At 38.5% G+C, this 16,492-nt stretch overlaps 1 protein-coding gene across 1 annotated transcript in view; it reads left to right on the top strand.

The window, feature by feature from the left end:
- CFTR (CF transmembrane conductance regulator) overlaps positions 1-16,492 on the top strand; it is a 118,927-nt gene that overhangs the window by 50,297 nt on the left and 52,138 nt on the right. The window contains 8 exon segments of the mRNA XM_086609914.1: positions 731-820; positions 2,272-2,435; positions 2,903-3,028; positions 7,079-7,325; positions 9,664-9,676; positions 9,679-9,755; positions 10,281-10,463; positions 13,120-13,311. Coding sequence (XP_086466040.1) covers positions 731-820; positions 2,272-2,435; positions 2,903-3,028; positions 7,079-7,325; positions 9,664-9,676; positions 9,679-9,755; positions 10,281-10,463; positions 13,120-13,311 — 1,092 coding nt within the window.

The raw sequence follows: 16,492 nt of genomic DNA, 5'->3' as shown, positions 1-16,492 counted from the left end.
AAATACTCATCTACAGCTGGTTTCACTGAAATCAGCCTCTGTGTGAGTTCAGACATGCCGGATATGTGGTGAGATACCTTAATCGTTCTGCCACTGTGCTCCTGTTATGCACGTGTATTGCTAAGGAAGAATAACACGTGCTGGTGGCGAAAGAATATTTCAAAAGAGGATTAGAGGTGAAGATTTAAACAATATAACATAGAAGGGACTGAGTTTGAATGATACTGTGTGAAGTCTCCATAGCGTGAAGAATCAACAAATACTGATGCATCGCATGTTACAATCTAAAGATTTAAAATGGTATTTGGTTTTACCAATTCCAAAAGCAGCTAATTTAAAACAAACATGCTAGTTACTCTAGTATAAAGCTCACTGTGAAAACATCTTTCAAAATATTTGTCAAGATAGGCACAGTAGGAGATTTTGAGAATGCACAGCAGCACACAGCATGCATGCTTAATTAAAACTTGCATTTGCATATATATCTATACACATAAAATATTCAACAGAAAGCAAGGACTAAGTCAATAAATCAATATTTGTGAAGCAATTTAATGGCTATATTAAATTCAAGTGACATAATAAGTTTAATGAGACTTTATGGCAGAAGCAGATAAGTGAATTGTTATTTATACTACTGTACCATTGTTGTTTATTTTTATCTGTATTTATTCTGTTTTATGAGGATGAGTCACACAGCCATTTTTCTATGTTTTGTTTTCTTTTACAGATCTTAAAACTGTCAAGCAGAGTTCTAGATAAAATAAGTACTGGACAATTGGTCAGTCTTCTTTCCAACAATCTGAACAAATTTGATGAGGTATGTCATCGGTTGTTTAATCCACTTGGTGATCCATCAAATACAAATGCAATACTTCAAGTGACAAATATTAAGGAAGGAAGGAAGGAAGGAAGGAAGGAAGGAAGGAAGGAAGGAAGGAAGGAAGGAAGGAAGGAAGGAGCGAGCTTAAATGACTAACTGCACTGAGTGCTCCTTGCAGATATGAAATGTATTGATACCTTAGGAAAATGTGTTGGCACATGGTCGTGGAGATGCTTGTTCTGATACTTATGACACCTTTTATCTCCTATGCCGCTTAGTAGAGGAAACCTAAAACCTGACTATGCCGTAAAACCAGACTTGTTCTACAGTCTGGTGAGAACCTGTCAGGAAACCTCTGAGTAATGCAGCTGGATTCATAGAGGTTAGAACTTGCTGGTTCAATCCTTCAATCCTCTTTTGCTGGCCACCATACCTTTTTACTAATGTGATCCAGTCTGTTCCTGCCGTTGAACAAGCAATGGTGTTCAGCATCCTGTTGCTACTAATACCCACTCACCTAAAGGTGAGTAAGTGTTGATGTAAGACCTTATTAGGAATCATTCCCAACACATCCGTCTTAGACAATACTTCCAGAGTTTCCTGTAAAACTTCTGTTCTCATTAGGGACACAGAGGTAAATCCCTGTTAATGGCTTTGGGAACTGGAAACTCTATGAACTTCTGTTCAGCATGTATGTTTGATTGGCCCGTTGGTAGTACGAGATTTGCTTCCTGTGAAAGAAGCAAGATCAGAGACACATGACTGGAACTATAGAGTGTCTTTACTTTAAGCATTATATTACTATATAAAGCAATGTCGACTAGTGCTGAACAAGCTGGGACAAGTGCCCTATCGTTGCAGCAGTGCAGCTGCCGTAGCACAGACCCCCACACAGCCTGATCACAGGATTTAGTCCAAAATCCTACCAATGTGAAGGAACATGACTGAAGTAGGCAGCAATCTATTTTGAATTAGTTGTATTCACACGTTCACACAACAGTCATCTCTTCACCAAAGCAATATTTGTCTCCTGTATCAGATTAAATCAGTCTGAGAAGATTCTTCTGTGTGTTTTTCTCATCTTGCAGTGACTGAAAAAGCCAGCATCGATGGCAAATTCTGTTTGCTTTTACAAAGCTGGAATTTTGTCCTCATGCGTATACATAGTAGAGAGACAATTGCAGGCTGAACTTTGCCTTACAGAAATGAAAGTTTAGGTGTGGAATGTATACGTATTGCTGCACTGTCATCATATTTAACACACAGAATGATAGGTTCTCAGGATCACAAATCCTGCTTTATAAACTTGTTTTACTACTGGAAATATTTGTACCATTCTTCATTACATTTTTCAAAGTGTCACTTTAATGACTTCTTTCTTTTCATGTAGTTTTCAGAGCTCATCTGTAACTTGTATTATTATTATTTTCTGCTGTGGGCTTCCACAGGGTCTTGCTCTGGCTCATTTTGTATGGATTGCACCTTTACAAGTGGTACTGCTGATGGGACTGCTCTGGGATATGTTAGAAGCATCTGCATTTTGTGGACTTGCTTTGCTAATAGTCCTGGCCTTTTTCCAAGTCTGGCTGGGACAAATGATGATGAAATACAGGTGACGAGACTGTTTTAAAATATTTCAATATGTTTTCCTGAAGCACGTTGGTTTAAAAAGTTTACACCACTTGATTAAGAGTCTCTAGTTCTGACATTGTTACAAAAGAGGAGTCCGAAGAGTGTTGGCTGTGTTCAGAAAGTCACGACAAGCCTTTACTTATTTAGCAGAAGCTGTCTAAACTTAACAAAATGAAAGATCTAATGTGCAGTAAATAGTGATAATGCTTGGTAGAAGTAAAACTACTTGTTAGTGACTTGATTTATTCTTTTCAGAGCTTGTATTTTTTTCTTAGCCAAACAATTACTAGATTTATAATAATTCCTTTCACATTATTCATAATAATTCTGTTAAACATTTTAAGCATAGATATATAGGGAAAGTGTTTCATAAGATATAATGGGATGCAAACTAACTACACAGGATGAAAAAGATGAAGATTGACCTACTGCCTTTTTACTTTGTAGGAATAAGAGGGCAGGAAAGATCAATGAGAGACTTGTCATCACCTCAGAAATAATTGAAAATATACAGTCAGTGAAAGCCTATTGTTGGGAAGATGCAATGGAAAAAATGATTGAAAGCATCCGTGAGTAAGTGTTCTCATTTTTCAGTCAATTTTTTTATGTGCTCAGAAAAAAAAAAAAGAGATGGCTATGAACAAGCACACAAATATTAATCCTTCATAAACTAACCGTGCATTCCCACACTGCAGCTTGGCTCTTTTCCCAATTTGTCAAGTTCACTATGGAGGTGAGATTTTTTTGATTTTTTTTAATTGCTTCCTCATTTGTTATAATGATATTTCAGTGGTTAGTTTGTGCAGGTAAAACAATTGTGGCATCTGTGTGTTTCTGGCCAGCCCTATCCTCATCTTACAATAAAAAGCCCTTTTGTGATGGTGACTTAAGGCTTTACAGACTTTCCTATTCTGTAGTAAAGGAAACAATATGAGTCCTCTGCAGCCATTTTCTGAGAAATGCAATAAAGCTCATTTACATGCAATCCATGAAAGGATTAGCAGTTTCATGTATTCAGCCTGCACAATTGCATTAACATTTATTGTCTGTAGATAGCCTTGTATGATGCTTATCTCTTCAATTAATATCAAGATTGAACTGGAACTACCAGACCTGAAGCAGAAAGGAGGTAGAAGAGCTAACCTAGTTAGCTGAGAGCTATGAGAAGGAGGTCTTCGTTAGTGACAGGGGAAGGGAGGAGAAGTGACATATTGATTGATGGGTGACGCTGCACTAAGCTGTCCTGTGTGTTTGTTTAGTCCTTTACAGAGAATTAAAATTCTATGCCAGGTGTGTGATTGGGAAAATAAAAGAAAATAAAAGAAATACAAGTGTCGTATTATCATGTAAATAAAAGAGATGAAACAATATTATTACACAAACACCTTCTTGTTCAACTGCTTTCTGAAAGACAATCCAGGGAAAGTGAAGTGTTCTTTACCTTTAGAATAAGGAAGATCTTAAAAAGTGTGATAGTTTACTGTAAACAGTCAGAAAACTCAACCTGAATCCAGGCCAGGAGTTCCAGCGCAAGGATGGAACTAGGTTAAGATTCCCCCTGGTGTCACTAGTCACATGCATTGCTTTTAGGAAATTTGAGACCACGTCTTGTGAGCAAATCCTGTAGAAATGAATTAAATAAAGTTAGTCTGCAAAATGGGTCACAGAAAACTGGAAAAAAGACTGGCATTTTGTGTTCTATATTTTCTACAGTAATTTATAGTGAATTTGGTAATGCCGGTATTCAATTTTTATTCTATTATGCATGGACTTTTAAAAGACGAGAATGCTGGCAATATTAAAATATCAAAGTATCTCTCTTCTACTTCTCTGCACCAAAATACCGTATATTTTTGAGTGATCCAACAGGTCACTTGGTATCTGATGAAGACATCACCAGAGCAGGTGAACTCAGGAATGTCAGAGTTTCAGTTGAATTTTGCTTGCTGACCCAGCTCTGCAGGGCCTCCCAAATCAGTTGGATTGTTAAGCTGGTAGGAAAGGAGACCTCGTGTGTGAAGCCATGCCTGTATTTTAGCAACAGTGCGTTGTAACGCAGTCCTTACCAAACCACTTCTGCATGCCGGCATTTTTTGAGGAAACCCATTTTAGTCAGCTCTAGTGAACTAGATAGGACTGTGCCCTTACTCTGATAGACTTGGACTACCAAGGCTGGCCATCCTGCAGGTGTAACACTGCCGCAGGCAAACTCCCCCAGGGAACTGTGTCATAGAATCATAGAATGGTTTGGGTTGGAAGGGACCTCAAAGATCATTTAGTTCCAACCACCCTGCCATGGACAGGGACACCCTCCACTACACCAGGTTGCCCAAAGCCTCATCCAACCTGGCCTTGAACACTTCCAGGGATAGGGCATCTACAACTTCTCTGGGCAACCTGTTCCAGTACCTCACCACCCTGTGAGTGAAAAATTTCTTCCTTATATCTAATCTAAATTTCCCCTCTTTCAATTTAAAGCCATTTCCCCTTGTCCTGTCACTACATGCCCTTGTAAAAAGTCCCTCCACAGCTTCCTGTAGGCCCCCTTTAGGTACTGGAAAGCTGCAATAAGATCACCCCAGAGCCTTCTCTTCTCCAGGCTGAACAGCCCCAACTCTCTCAGCCTGTCTTCATAGCGTGTCACTTCAGAGAGATCAATATGGGATGTCTTCTGTGTGCCTCTGAAGTCTGTACTGATAATAAGTGTTCGTAACAGTTGAATGAATGAATGAACGTGTTTGGATAAACATACCTGCACTCCTATGTGCTGTGCGGTGTATGTAGAGAAGTGAAAAACCGGAATGCCGAACTGTTCCCCTGAACCATTGCATAGCACAAAGAATCCCAAGCCCGTGTATTGGTACTGATTGCTGCAGCATCAGTTCAAAACCAGACATACACTTGTCTGCGCTCTGTACATGCACAAGGCTCATGGTGTCCCTTATGTCTCTCTCCAAGTGCCTGTATTGCATCAGCAAGACCTATCCCGAATGAGTGCTTAATTTACAGAGCTCTCAAGCCTATGTTACAGACAGATCCACCTCTGGAAAACGTTTGCTTGTGGCTGGGTCAGATTGTACCTGATACTTGGAAGCGTACTGAAAGGGTTAGTGCTTTGATTCTCCCTGTTTGGAGTGGCGGCCTTGTGCTTCAGCACTGGGAGTGATTCTTGGTAGCTTCTACCCAGGTGTTTGTGTGGGACTGGATGAGCACCAAACCCCAAAATCTGTTATCTCTATTCAGTGCTGCCACCCACAGTCTCATACAAGCTCTAGAGGGACTGACAAGGCCCTTTCTCCAGGACAGTGACTGCTACTGTGGTGGTGACGTGCATGCCTGGCTACTTTCTTCTGGCCTCTCTTGTGAAAAACAGACTTAACAGGAGGTGCTAGGCACCCTGCTCCAAAACAGGATAAGCTCAGATTTTCTGTCAGGGAAACAGAAAGGGACTTTTAAGAACACTTTGACTAACAAAAGTTGGTAAGGTGCTGTATGCATGTGGAAGTCTCATGCGTGCATAGTGTGGAGCTGAAAGGAGGTTCTCCACAGCTCCAAAATCCTGGATGGCTTGCATGCAGACACTGGCTCAATGCCAGAAGACATGTGAAGATTATGGTGCTCAGCCTTGCAACACCATGTATTACCGTCAACAACGTGACCATGAACTTCTGCACAGTATCCCAGTGGTTAGAGCACTCATCCAGTGAATGGTCACCTTCGGGTCCTGCTCCATCTCTAGACCCAGTTAACTGCTCTTGCAGCAGAGCAGTTGCTCTTTCACTGCAACAGAGGTACCTCTGTTCAGGCAAAGCTGAGCTGCAGGGCACCTGGGGAATGTAAGTGAACGGGGTCAAAATGAGAGCAGTCAATAGAAAGCTTCAGCACTGTGAGTTAGGGCTGTCAACTCAGAAAATGAATTACACTCCCTGGATTATTTCTCTTTTCTTTAGTAGATTGCTGTAAGACGCGTAGACATTGTGGAAGCAGCTAAGAGTATTCACCAGTTGCATTCCTGAGTGCACAGCAGTCAGTAAGCTACCCTGTAGACTGACCTTCTCTGGAGAAAGGAAGGTGGAGAGCAGACTCCCTGCCTTCCACCTGTTCAAGCTCAGGTTAACTGATACCTTACTTCATGGGTGAAGCTGTTAGTAGGGTGCTCTGCAAGAGGAGATGACACTATAATTGGCTTGTGGATTGTTCTTAGTTTTTTTTATGGTCATGTATAGCAAATCTGGCATTTCAAAGTATATTATTTCTAGGGGAGTTATGTATGTAGATGAGTATAGGATGACACTTCTGGGAGTGTTATCATATACCACAGCGTTAGGTGCTTAAGGATGATTGTGCCAGGAATTGTAGAGTCTTGTGGGTTATGAGGTATCTAAACCATGACATAGATCATCGTTATTTTGTCTAACATCTCTGAACAATGATGCCCAAATTTGGCTCTAATTATTTTTTAGGTCCAAAATTGTTTTGAACCTTGCTTTTTAACTGCAATCCTAGAAAATAATAAGGATGAATGAGCCTCTGAGTTAATTGTTCTACCAGTTCCATCCAACATATTTGTAAGATGTAAACTGTGGAATCCTGTACTAATGATTGTATTTGTTTTTTTAACAGAACTGAATTGAAGCTAACCCGAAAAGCTGCTTATGTGAGATATTTCAACAGCTCAGCCTTCTTCTTTTCAGGCTTTTTTGTGGTGTTTTTAGCTGTGCTTCCATATGCTCTAATTAAAGGAATTATTCTCCGAAAAATATTTACCACCATTTCCTTCTGCATTGTTCTTCGAATGGCAGTGACCAGGCAGTTTCCTGGGTCTCTACAGACCTGGTATGACTCTATTGGAGCAATAAACAAAATACAGGTAGGATACATACACTAAAATCTTTCCCAAGTGCGTAAGCTAATTCTTTATAGTATGTTATCTTGTCAGTTGATCAACAAAAGCACACAACATTTAAGCAGTCTTTCCAAATATACTATATGTTGCTTTGACTACACACCATGAGATGTCATTATAAATCTTGATATTGTTATATGGTTCCCCAGGCAGCATGACCACAGGAGTCTCATGCTACCTGCACGCTGCTTTTTTGAAACAGTGGCATTTAGTTGTTTCTTCTTATTGCAGAATAAGGAACTTAATAAAAATATATCATGAGTTGTGGTGTTTAAGAGATGTTTTTCCTTCAGAAAAGGAAGTACAAAACTAGTACATGTTTTATATAGCACAGCTTCCAGTAGTTGCAATCGTAGATCTTCTGTTTTCCTAGCTATTAGTGGCAAGAACAGAAGGAGATTGTGCATCTTATGCAAATGTGCATCTCATTCATTATGAGTAGTAAACATAATTAAGGTTCCGGTCAAATAATTATTACCTACCTTACCTACTGAGATCAATTGCTCATATACCAGCATGAGAGGCTTATCTGCAGTGTTAAATCAGAGTTCATTCTCATTAAATGTATCTGGTTTATCTGCTGTTTTGAAACCACTCCTCAGGAAAAGGATTCTTATTCTATTTCGAGGTGAAATCTTAGGCTTTTTTAAAACATATTTTTAGCTATTTTTTGGTAAAACATACATTTTATTATTTTTAGTGTGATAAAAATACCTAATATGGAACTTAAAGGTCTTGCTCAGAAATTCTAACCTTAATATAGAATAAGCAGCAGGTATTGAATTTTTGTGATCTTCAACTGGGCAGAAAATTCTAGCTATCTAGCCTTTCTGTTTCTCTTTCTAACCTTTCTATTCGACATTCAGAAGGCTGCCTTGCTGGGTCCCAATTTAGGCAGTCCTTGTGGTCTCAGATTCCCTAGGCGTTAGTGGAGGTATCCCATCTCTCCTGTTTCCTGGAAGAGTGTATCCAATGCCCTGTCACAGAACTGGCAAGCCCAGTTGTCGTACCATTGCCATCACTTTGCTGAACGCTTGTCTGTGGGGTATCAGCTCTGTGGATGCTCTGAATCCATAAATAATCATCTCTTTGTGGCAGGTTCAGTATAGACCCCGTAGACAGACTGCACAGAATCCCAGAACACCGATGCCTTTTACTTGTCGTGAGAAACATAAATAAAAATAATAAACCACTCATATGTTTCTCTGATTTAATTTCCTCATCAGTTTAGAGAGTTCATTGGGTCAGATATGTCCCCTGGCTTATCATATTTGCCCTGTAGCTAGACCCATGTTTTCCAGACCACGAAGTCTTTCAGGATCAGTGTGCTTTCTCTGACTCTTGCTGCTCCAGCAACTCCACTGGGTGACCCCACTGCCTTTGTTATGAAAGCCTAGCTATCATTTCCTTCTTTTGCATAAACTGTGTGTGGTTTGCCTTCCAGTTTTGTGGTTCCTGCTCTTTCAGTCATCTGCTTTTTCCCTTCTGCTTGTTCTACTTGGGAAATTTGCAACTTTACTGTAGAGAACGGATTTTCTCCTTTACCATCTGCTTAGTTTGTCTGCTGTATTGCCCATGCAGACCTATGTGGTTCCACATAATTTAAAAGACAGTTTAGAGATGATGGTACCTACAGACTTAATAACCTTAACAAAATCATGGGATAGAAAAGTTGTCTTTCTTACATTAACAAAGGTTTACTCTTTTTTCCTAGTATTATCCCAGAAGGTAACACAAGCGTTGGGTTGCTGACTTGTGTAATTTGAAATTATGCTACTTCAGTGCTGCACTCAACAGGATCATTATCTGCTTTTTTTTTTTTTTTTTTTATTGGTAGAGACACCATTCTAACTCTTTTAAACCCTTGCAGTTATGGAATAGGGAGATAGCAGCATGTAGCTGCTTTGTTTCACTGTTGAACAGAGTGCAACCTTCCACATCCTACTCTAAAACCAAAGCTTTATTTGAAAAAAATTGAAGTCGGAGGGGTGATGCTGCCTGGTACAAGTCCTGAAAGCAAAGGAACTGTCAAGTTTTGATATTCTTTCTAAACCAGAATCAAATATATTTATGGTTATGTTTTCACTAGCAATGAAAGAATTTATAGTTTAAAAACCATTTCCTTCTCTATTCAAAAGATGTTTTATCAGCTGTATTTATGCCTCTCTCTAAGACACTACAACGCAATAGCACCATCAGAAATATGAACTAGTGCTCTGCATTGACGAGGATGTACTGTTTTTGTGTGATATGGCTGTCGTCCCTTACCGTTTCCTGTCATCTGTTTTCATGGTGTTTCTAGGATTTCTTACTGAAAAAGAATATAAAGCCTTGGAGTATAATCTAACAACCACTGGGCTTGAGCTGGACAAAGTAACAGCTTTTTGGGATGAGGTTAGTACTTTTACCCACACTAAATTAAAACACAGAGTGTATGTTTTGTACCAATATTTGCCTTGATGTTCTCCAAAAAGATCAGCCTACGCTCCTTCATTTTAACTGGCTTCAGCTATCAGCAGGCAAGGAATATATAGCAAGTAATTAACGCATAATATCAAATTATCCAGGGTTGAGAAGCTTTGGAAGAGATTGTTTAATAAGTGTTAAGGTCTGTACTAAGTAGTTATTTCTGATTTAAGCCAGCCTGAAAACAGAATCAGACTGTGGCATGTATAAACATTGAAAAGCAGTTCTATAATAGGCAAATTTTGTTTGTGTCCACAAATTTAAGAGCAAGTCCAATATATACATTAATATATATATTTAAGAATATAATAAATGTGTTTTAGATATGAAAAATAACATCAGAAAGGTAAGTTTGTATATTTTCCTAAGTCCATAGTATGATATACATGTCTGCATATACATGTTTTATTTCTATTTTATGTACATACAAATACACATCTGTGTGTGTTGCAGGGAATTGGAGAGCTCTTTATAAAAGCAAACCAGGAAAACAACAACAGCAAAGCTCCTAGCACTGACAACAATCTCTTCTTCAGTAATTTTCCCCTTCATGCCTCTCCTGTTCTTCAGGATATAAATTTCAAGATTGAGAAGGGACAGTTACTAGCTGTTTCTGGATCTACTGGAGCAGGCAAGGTATTTCTATTTCAGTTGTTTCAACAAAAGTTCTGATAATTTTAAGGAATAATATTGTGTTGTTATCTGTATTGTTACCTCTATTGCTACTGTATTCTTACTGTCCTGTGCTCTCTGTGAAAATGATAGCTGCAGGAAAAAGTATGAGTAAACTGTAGGTTTAATTAAAACGGGCGACAGTTATTTGAAGTTTTACTCTGTGGCCAATATGAGAAAGAGTTTGCTGGGTATTTTTTGTACATACAAGGATACAGACTTAATAAGGAAATAGCAATTTAAATGACAAAACTATTTTTCTGTAGGGAGTAAAAGGAGATTTGCAGGAATAATGCAAACTGAAACCTAAAGTTTGCTCATTGTAAGAATCTCCTTGCCTTTAAAACAGTAAACTGGAGAACATAGCATAGATATACAGACAGCTCAGTATGCTAGAAAGCAGACTTGATTTTTTTTTTCCTGCCTTGCTAACATTTTAAGGAAAAATTTTAAGGAAAAAAAAACACAAGATGGTCAGTAAGCTGACAAGCCTGACATGGGTTAGCCAGGTAACTAAGACGTGTGCCCTGGACATGTGGTATACCTAGTCACTTGTGCTTGGTTCCTGCAGTGCATCACTCAGACAGACTCCCTGAGTCCCATGTGGAAATCTGGGGAGGTGCTGCCAAAATTGGTGGTTTTCTGAGGAAAGTTGTTCTTTAGATTAATCATCATTTTAGAACCCTGGAATGTTATCAGTACATTTAGTTTGCAGATAACACATCCAATTAAACTCATTAATGTAAAATGAGTTGGACTCTGATACTCTTATTCACTTTGAACAGCAAGTAATTAGATGAGTCTTTCATCTTCACTGGGTTTTCTGAGATGTGAAAGTCAAACAAATATTCATTACACATTTGCAACTTTTCCTGTTTAACAAATTATTGGTAATATATTCTGATTTCTTTTACTTGCATTGGGTAAAATCTTTGGTCTATTGGAGTCGATGGCAAAAGACTCATGAATTTCAATATGATCAAGACTTCTATATTATTTTTCAGTAATGATACCAATAGGAAAGAGCAAGGGACTCAGGACATGAGGTTGTCCTCAAGCTGGTATGTTGAGATGCATTATACCGTGATATTCTGGATTAACAGAATAGTTCTCCTATATTGCTGATAATCTCAGATGGCTATTGCTAAAGCTGATACTTCTTATTAAAAAAAGGTCAACTAGAAAGAGCTGAAGAATGTATGTATATCTTCTTTCTTCAGCTGCTTAGGAAATTGAGGAAAATTCAGATCACACTGAGCGGTTTATGTGAGTATATGCATATAACAAATTTGCATTTTTCAAGGCAATAAAGATAAAAGGCTTGCAATAATATCTGAAAGATTTACGAGAAATAAGGTTTATGCCCTCCCTCCAAAAAATGAGAGTTTCTCCTTTCCTTATATTCTCTTAATTTAAGGTTTGCTTCAAGTTGCTTTAGGCTGTTACTGTATTTTCCAGGGATTGTCAGGCCTGTAAAATAGATTGTACACTCTCTTTATCTGTATCATGTATGAAGCCTGACATCAGTTCTTTAATACTGCTTCAATATTAGATAGGGTTGAGTTTGTTTTTTTTTTTTCCCATTTATATTATATGGCACAAGATACAGTAGTTGAATATCCAGTGTGCAAAATATACAAAGTGACTATCCTTTGCAAGATCAGAAACTTCTTGGCATTTTGGAAAATTCAGATTCTGGTATAATGGAAGGAATCTTGTGAGACTTCTCCCTACATGTTGTATAACTTGTCAGAGGATCTCTGGACTTGACAGCATGAAACTGTGACTTAGACAGATTTTTAGATCTTTGACTGTTACGTCCCAGCTTTGTTGACTGCTTATTAGTGATAAGAACACCACTGGAATGGCTCTGTAACATATTTTTCCTTGTATTTCTCAATTCTATTCTTTGATCTAGTAGTCTGTGATGTGTGACAAGGTTACTACAAGCTACTGATTAACTTTGAAATTATAGCATGTCGGTACTGAAATTGCAATCAATTCTTTTATGAAAGGAAATAGTAAATATACTTAGGTCATGCATTCACGTAAATGAGTTAACAGTTACAGAGGAAAATTCAGATCACACTGAGCAGTTTGTGAGTAATCGTATACATGTACACAAAGAAATTGCATTTTTTAAGGCAATATAGATAAAAGGCTTATGAACACTAGCAAAACTGTAAACATGAATTGTGCTGTACAAAGAACAAACAAAGTAGTCATTGGTAATGTTAAAAATCTAATAACATTCTCCATAAATACTAATACCTTATGTCTGTATGTGTCTCTCAGATACTCACGTTTTTACCTTGAATAATTACGAGAAGTTTAATTAAAAATACATTTGCAGCAGCATGCCTTTTTTACAAGTTATCTTACACAATTTTTATTGTTTATTGAATGAAGTTTCTCTCATTTCAGAGGTCTTTTGGAACCTTATGTATCATGAAAATCTCCACTAATTGCAGCTTGCTCTAGATCAGTACTTATAGGGACACTCTTTACGAAACAAATGCACCACAAATTTACTCTTAGCAGAGTCACTCTCGTTTTGTTTAGCGTTCCTTATGGTTATCCAGATCTCTGATATATTAACCAAGTGTTAATGATTTTTCAGACTTCTCTTCTGATGCTGATCATGGGAGAATTGGAGCCTTCACGGGGTAAAATTAAACACAGTGGAAGAATATCCTTTTCACCTCAAGTCTCTTGGATCATGCCTGGAACAATAAAAGAAAACATAATTTTTGGTGTATCCTACGATGAATACCGATACAAGAGTGTCATCAAAGCCTGCCAGCTAGAAGAGGTCAGTCATCTAGGACTCTTAAGACCTATGACACAACCCAAGTGAAAAACACCAAAGAAGAAGTCAGGGAGATGAGCTTTAAGTAAGCTAGACATTTCTGAGATTTAAGGAACTCAGTCTGACGTCTCAATTTTGTGGAATTGCAAGTCAGCCTATTGCCAGCTCCTTAGAAGATACACTGATGCTGCTAGTTCTCTTAGTTTACACAACAGAAGCTAAATTAGCTGGCACAGATTTTATAAGGTGTTTGCCTTCTCAGTCTAATTTGCTAGTTAAAAACCTGGGTAAACATATTAATGTTAAAGAAATGATGTAAAAAGTATTGTTCCTACAAAATTTTTTTCACGTTTCTTTGCCATCAGGATGTTTTTCCTTACAATCTTGTAAATTAACTTGTTTTCCTCCTTTCTTTTGCACCTCAAAAATGGCTCCAGGGATCATTAAGACTCTGTGCCAGAAACCTGAATTATTTAGAGCAAAATCTTGACTGAAGTTGGGGTTTTCTGTGTGCACATTGAAAATTCTCACACTGGAAACTATTGCAGGATTGATCTTTATGTGACGTGTAGCCCACAATTATTACAATGACGTGGAAATATCCTTGTGTGTGTTTGATGTTGCCAGAGAGTAGGAAAAGATATCTTTTCACATTGCAAGATCCAAAAGGAGCCAGCATTTTCGAATTTTCCACCCTTATTTCTGCGCCTTGAGATCAGGCATTTTGTCTGTAACATGTAGATGAAAACAATAAATATTTAACTGTGCTGAACAGGATCTGTTAGGCCACACAGCAAAATATATTTTCCTTTTATGCCAGTCCAACAAGAAAACAATAGCCAGTCTGTTTAAAAACGATGATGAGGTTACTGTGCTTTATCACAAGCCAGGGTACAGTTAAGCGATAAAGTGATCTTTTCTTACATGTTTACGGCCATTTCAGCTTGCCTTTGGATTGTGGTTTGCTGGAAATCTTCTTCGAAAGCTTCTGAAGACAGGAGAATTAACAACTCTCTGTCAGGCTTTCTGAAGAGAGTAGTCTTTAACCCTGGTCTTAAAAGTTGTAGTTAATTCCAAAGCTCCAAGAAACAACTGGCTTCAGCAGTTCAAAACTGTCCTTGCCCAAAGAGGCTTCCCAGTCCAGGCCCCTCGTACAGCAGGAGGTGGTTAATGATGGCTCGCTGTCTCAGTGTTGGTGGGACGGCTCTGTGTCTCCGTGTTGGTGGCATGGCTCAGTGTCTCGGTGTTGGTGGGACAACTCGGTGTCTCGGTGCTAGTGGGACGGCTCCATGTCTCAGTAGGCTGCAGTTCCTTTGTTCTCCAACCAGGCTTATTCAAGACAGCTTTGATCTGGGTTGGTGCAGCTCTGTACTGAATGATATGCTTCACCTCCTAGCAGGGCTCATTATTTGAGACCAAGTTTGATATTTAAAAGGATATTTCTTCTGAACTGAAGCTGAATAAATTTGGCTCACCTGAAGAGAAGGCAGAGCGATCTGGAAGGAAGCCAAATGCATTACCTTATTGCTATTATTATGCTTTCTAGTCTCATTAGCTTTCACATCTTAGTTATGCTAAAGTGTTATATGAAGTGTTATACTAATGTCATGACAGAGATAACATGAATATAAATGGGAATTTGTAAGAGTAGCCAGTTGGGTTTGCAAAATCCTTATTACTGAAAAATGAGGAAGGAATGTGGCTCGATTTTCAGATTTTTAGGTTGAAAAAATCAATATTAAGCCTACTGTACACAGACTGTGGTATTTTTGTTTGGTTTTAGCACTTGCTAAGTTAAAAAGGCTAAGCTTTGGAGAGTTGAAACAGGAATCTTCATGTCTAAATGCTGTTAACATTGAACAAAATCATCCTAAGAGTAGGTGTTCCTCCAGGCAAGACTACAGAAGTAGGCCTGTTATAGTTATTCTTGTTACAAAATAAACAAGCATTGTATCCCATTGAAGGGGTGCAGTAATTCATGAGTTTTGAAACCATTGCTTCCATGACTTCCGTTTTTACCTTTTTGCAAGGTAAGATAGATATTTTTCCACCTAGTTAGTTCATTTGATCCTTCAATAGTTACTTAAGAGGCCATAAACACATAATGGTAAACTACCTGTAAGAGATTACCACTCTTAAAGTAAACACATGTTCTGATTTGAGAGCCACCAGCTGCTCATAAATGTAATGTTTAACATGGCATACAAATAGAGGAAATGTTTTCGTGAGAAATCAAATCATATAATCATACTAAAGAAATCTGGCCAAATCCTATGGTATTTTGAGCTGGTTTTACAGGGAGTGCTGGAGATTCCCTTTCATTTAAGAATTTAGATTATAGAGAGAATGACTAGAGAAAGAGACAGTCAATGTGTCAAGCCCTGTTTCGTGTTCCTGCATATTCGATGTCTCCTTGCAAGGATGGCAAGTTCAGAAACACATATCCTTGCATCCCACTGTACTGCTGCAGCCCCTTTTATCTGTTCTGGTTTTGGGCTTGTTTATTTTTTCTTGGTTAGTTGATTGGTTGGTTGGTTTGGGGTTTTTATTGGCAGATAACTAAATCAGCAGGAGTTGAGAGGTTATTATGTCAGTGAGTGAAATTCTCTGTGCCCTCTTTTTGTGCCTGTTTTTCACAAGAGGTATTGGCAGATTTACAAACTGTGTAGAAGAGAGGAACAATAAGGATTCAAGTCTGCAACTGAGTGCTTTGTAGTAGGTAATTCTCTACAAGAGGCTATTAAGAGGTAGCTTGGTTACCTAATCAGGTGTGTGTCTACAGTGTAAACTACGTAAGAGCAAGTTACATAGTCTGTTTCCATAGCTGGGGAGAACAACAGGCATGTCAAAGTGAAGTTAATCTCATCCTAATGTAAACAGCTAAAATAGCATAAATGCCTCTTTCAGGCAGAAAGAACACATATGTCAAATCTCCCACTCCAACTGTTGCATCTCAGACACACTTGCCCAAAAGCTGGCTACCTTTATACTTTTTCCACCTTGCACTGGTATGATCCACTGGCATGAGCAGACTCCTCTAACTGAAATTCTTGGGTTTGGCCCAAAATCATGGGCAGGTCAGCTGCGAAGCTGCTGACACAGTGATTTCCCTGGGGGAAATGGAAGTAAACAGGCTAGCACAATTTCTTCATAGCAGGGGAGCATCTCAATTAGAGAAAAAATT

Source organism: Tauraco erythrolophus, chromosome 4 (assembly GCF_009769465.1).
Source record: "Tauraco erythrolophus isolate bTauEry1 chromosome 4, bTauEry1.pri, whole genome shotgun sequence".
Classification (NCBI taxonomy): domain Eukaryota; kingdom Metazoa; phylum Chordata; class Aves; order Musophagiformes; family Musophagidae; genus Tauraco; species Tauraco erythrolophus.
This window is presented reverse-complemented; position numbering and strand designations above follow the sequence as displayed.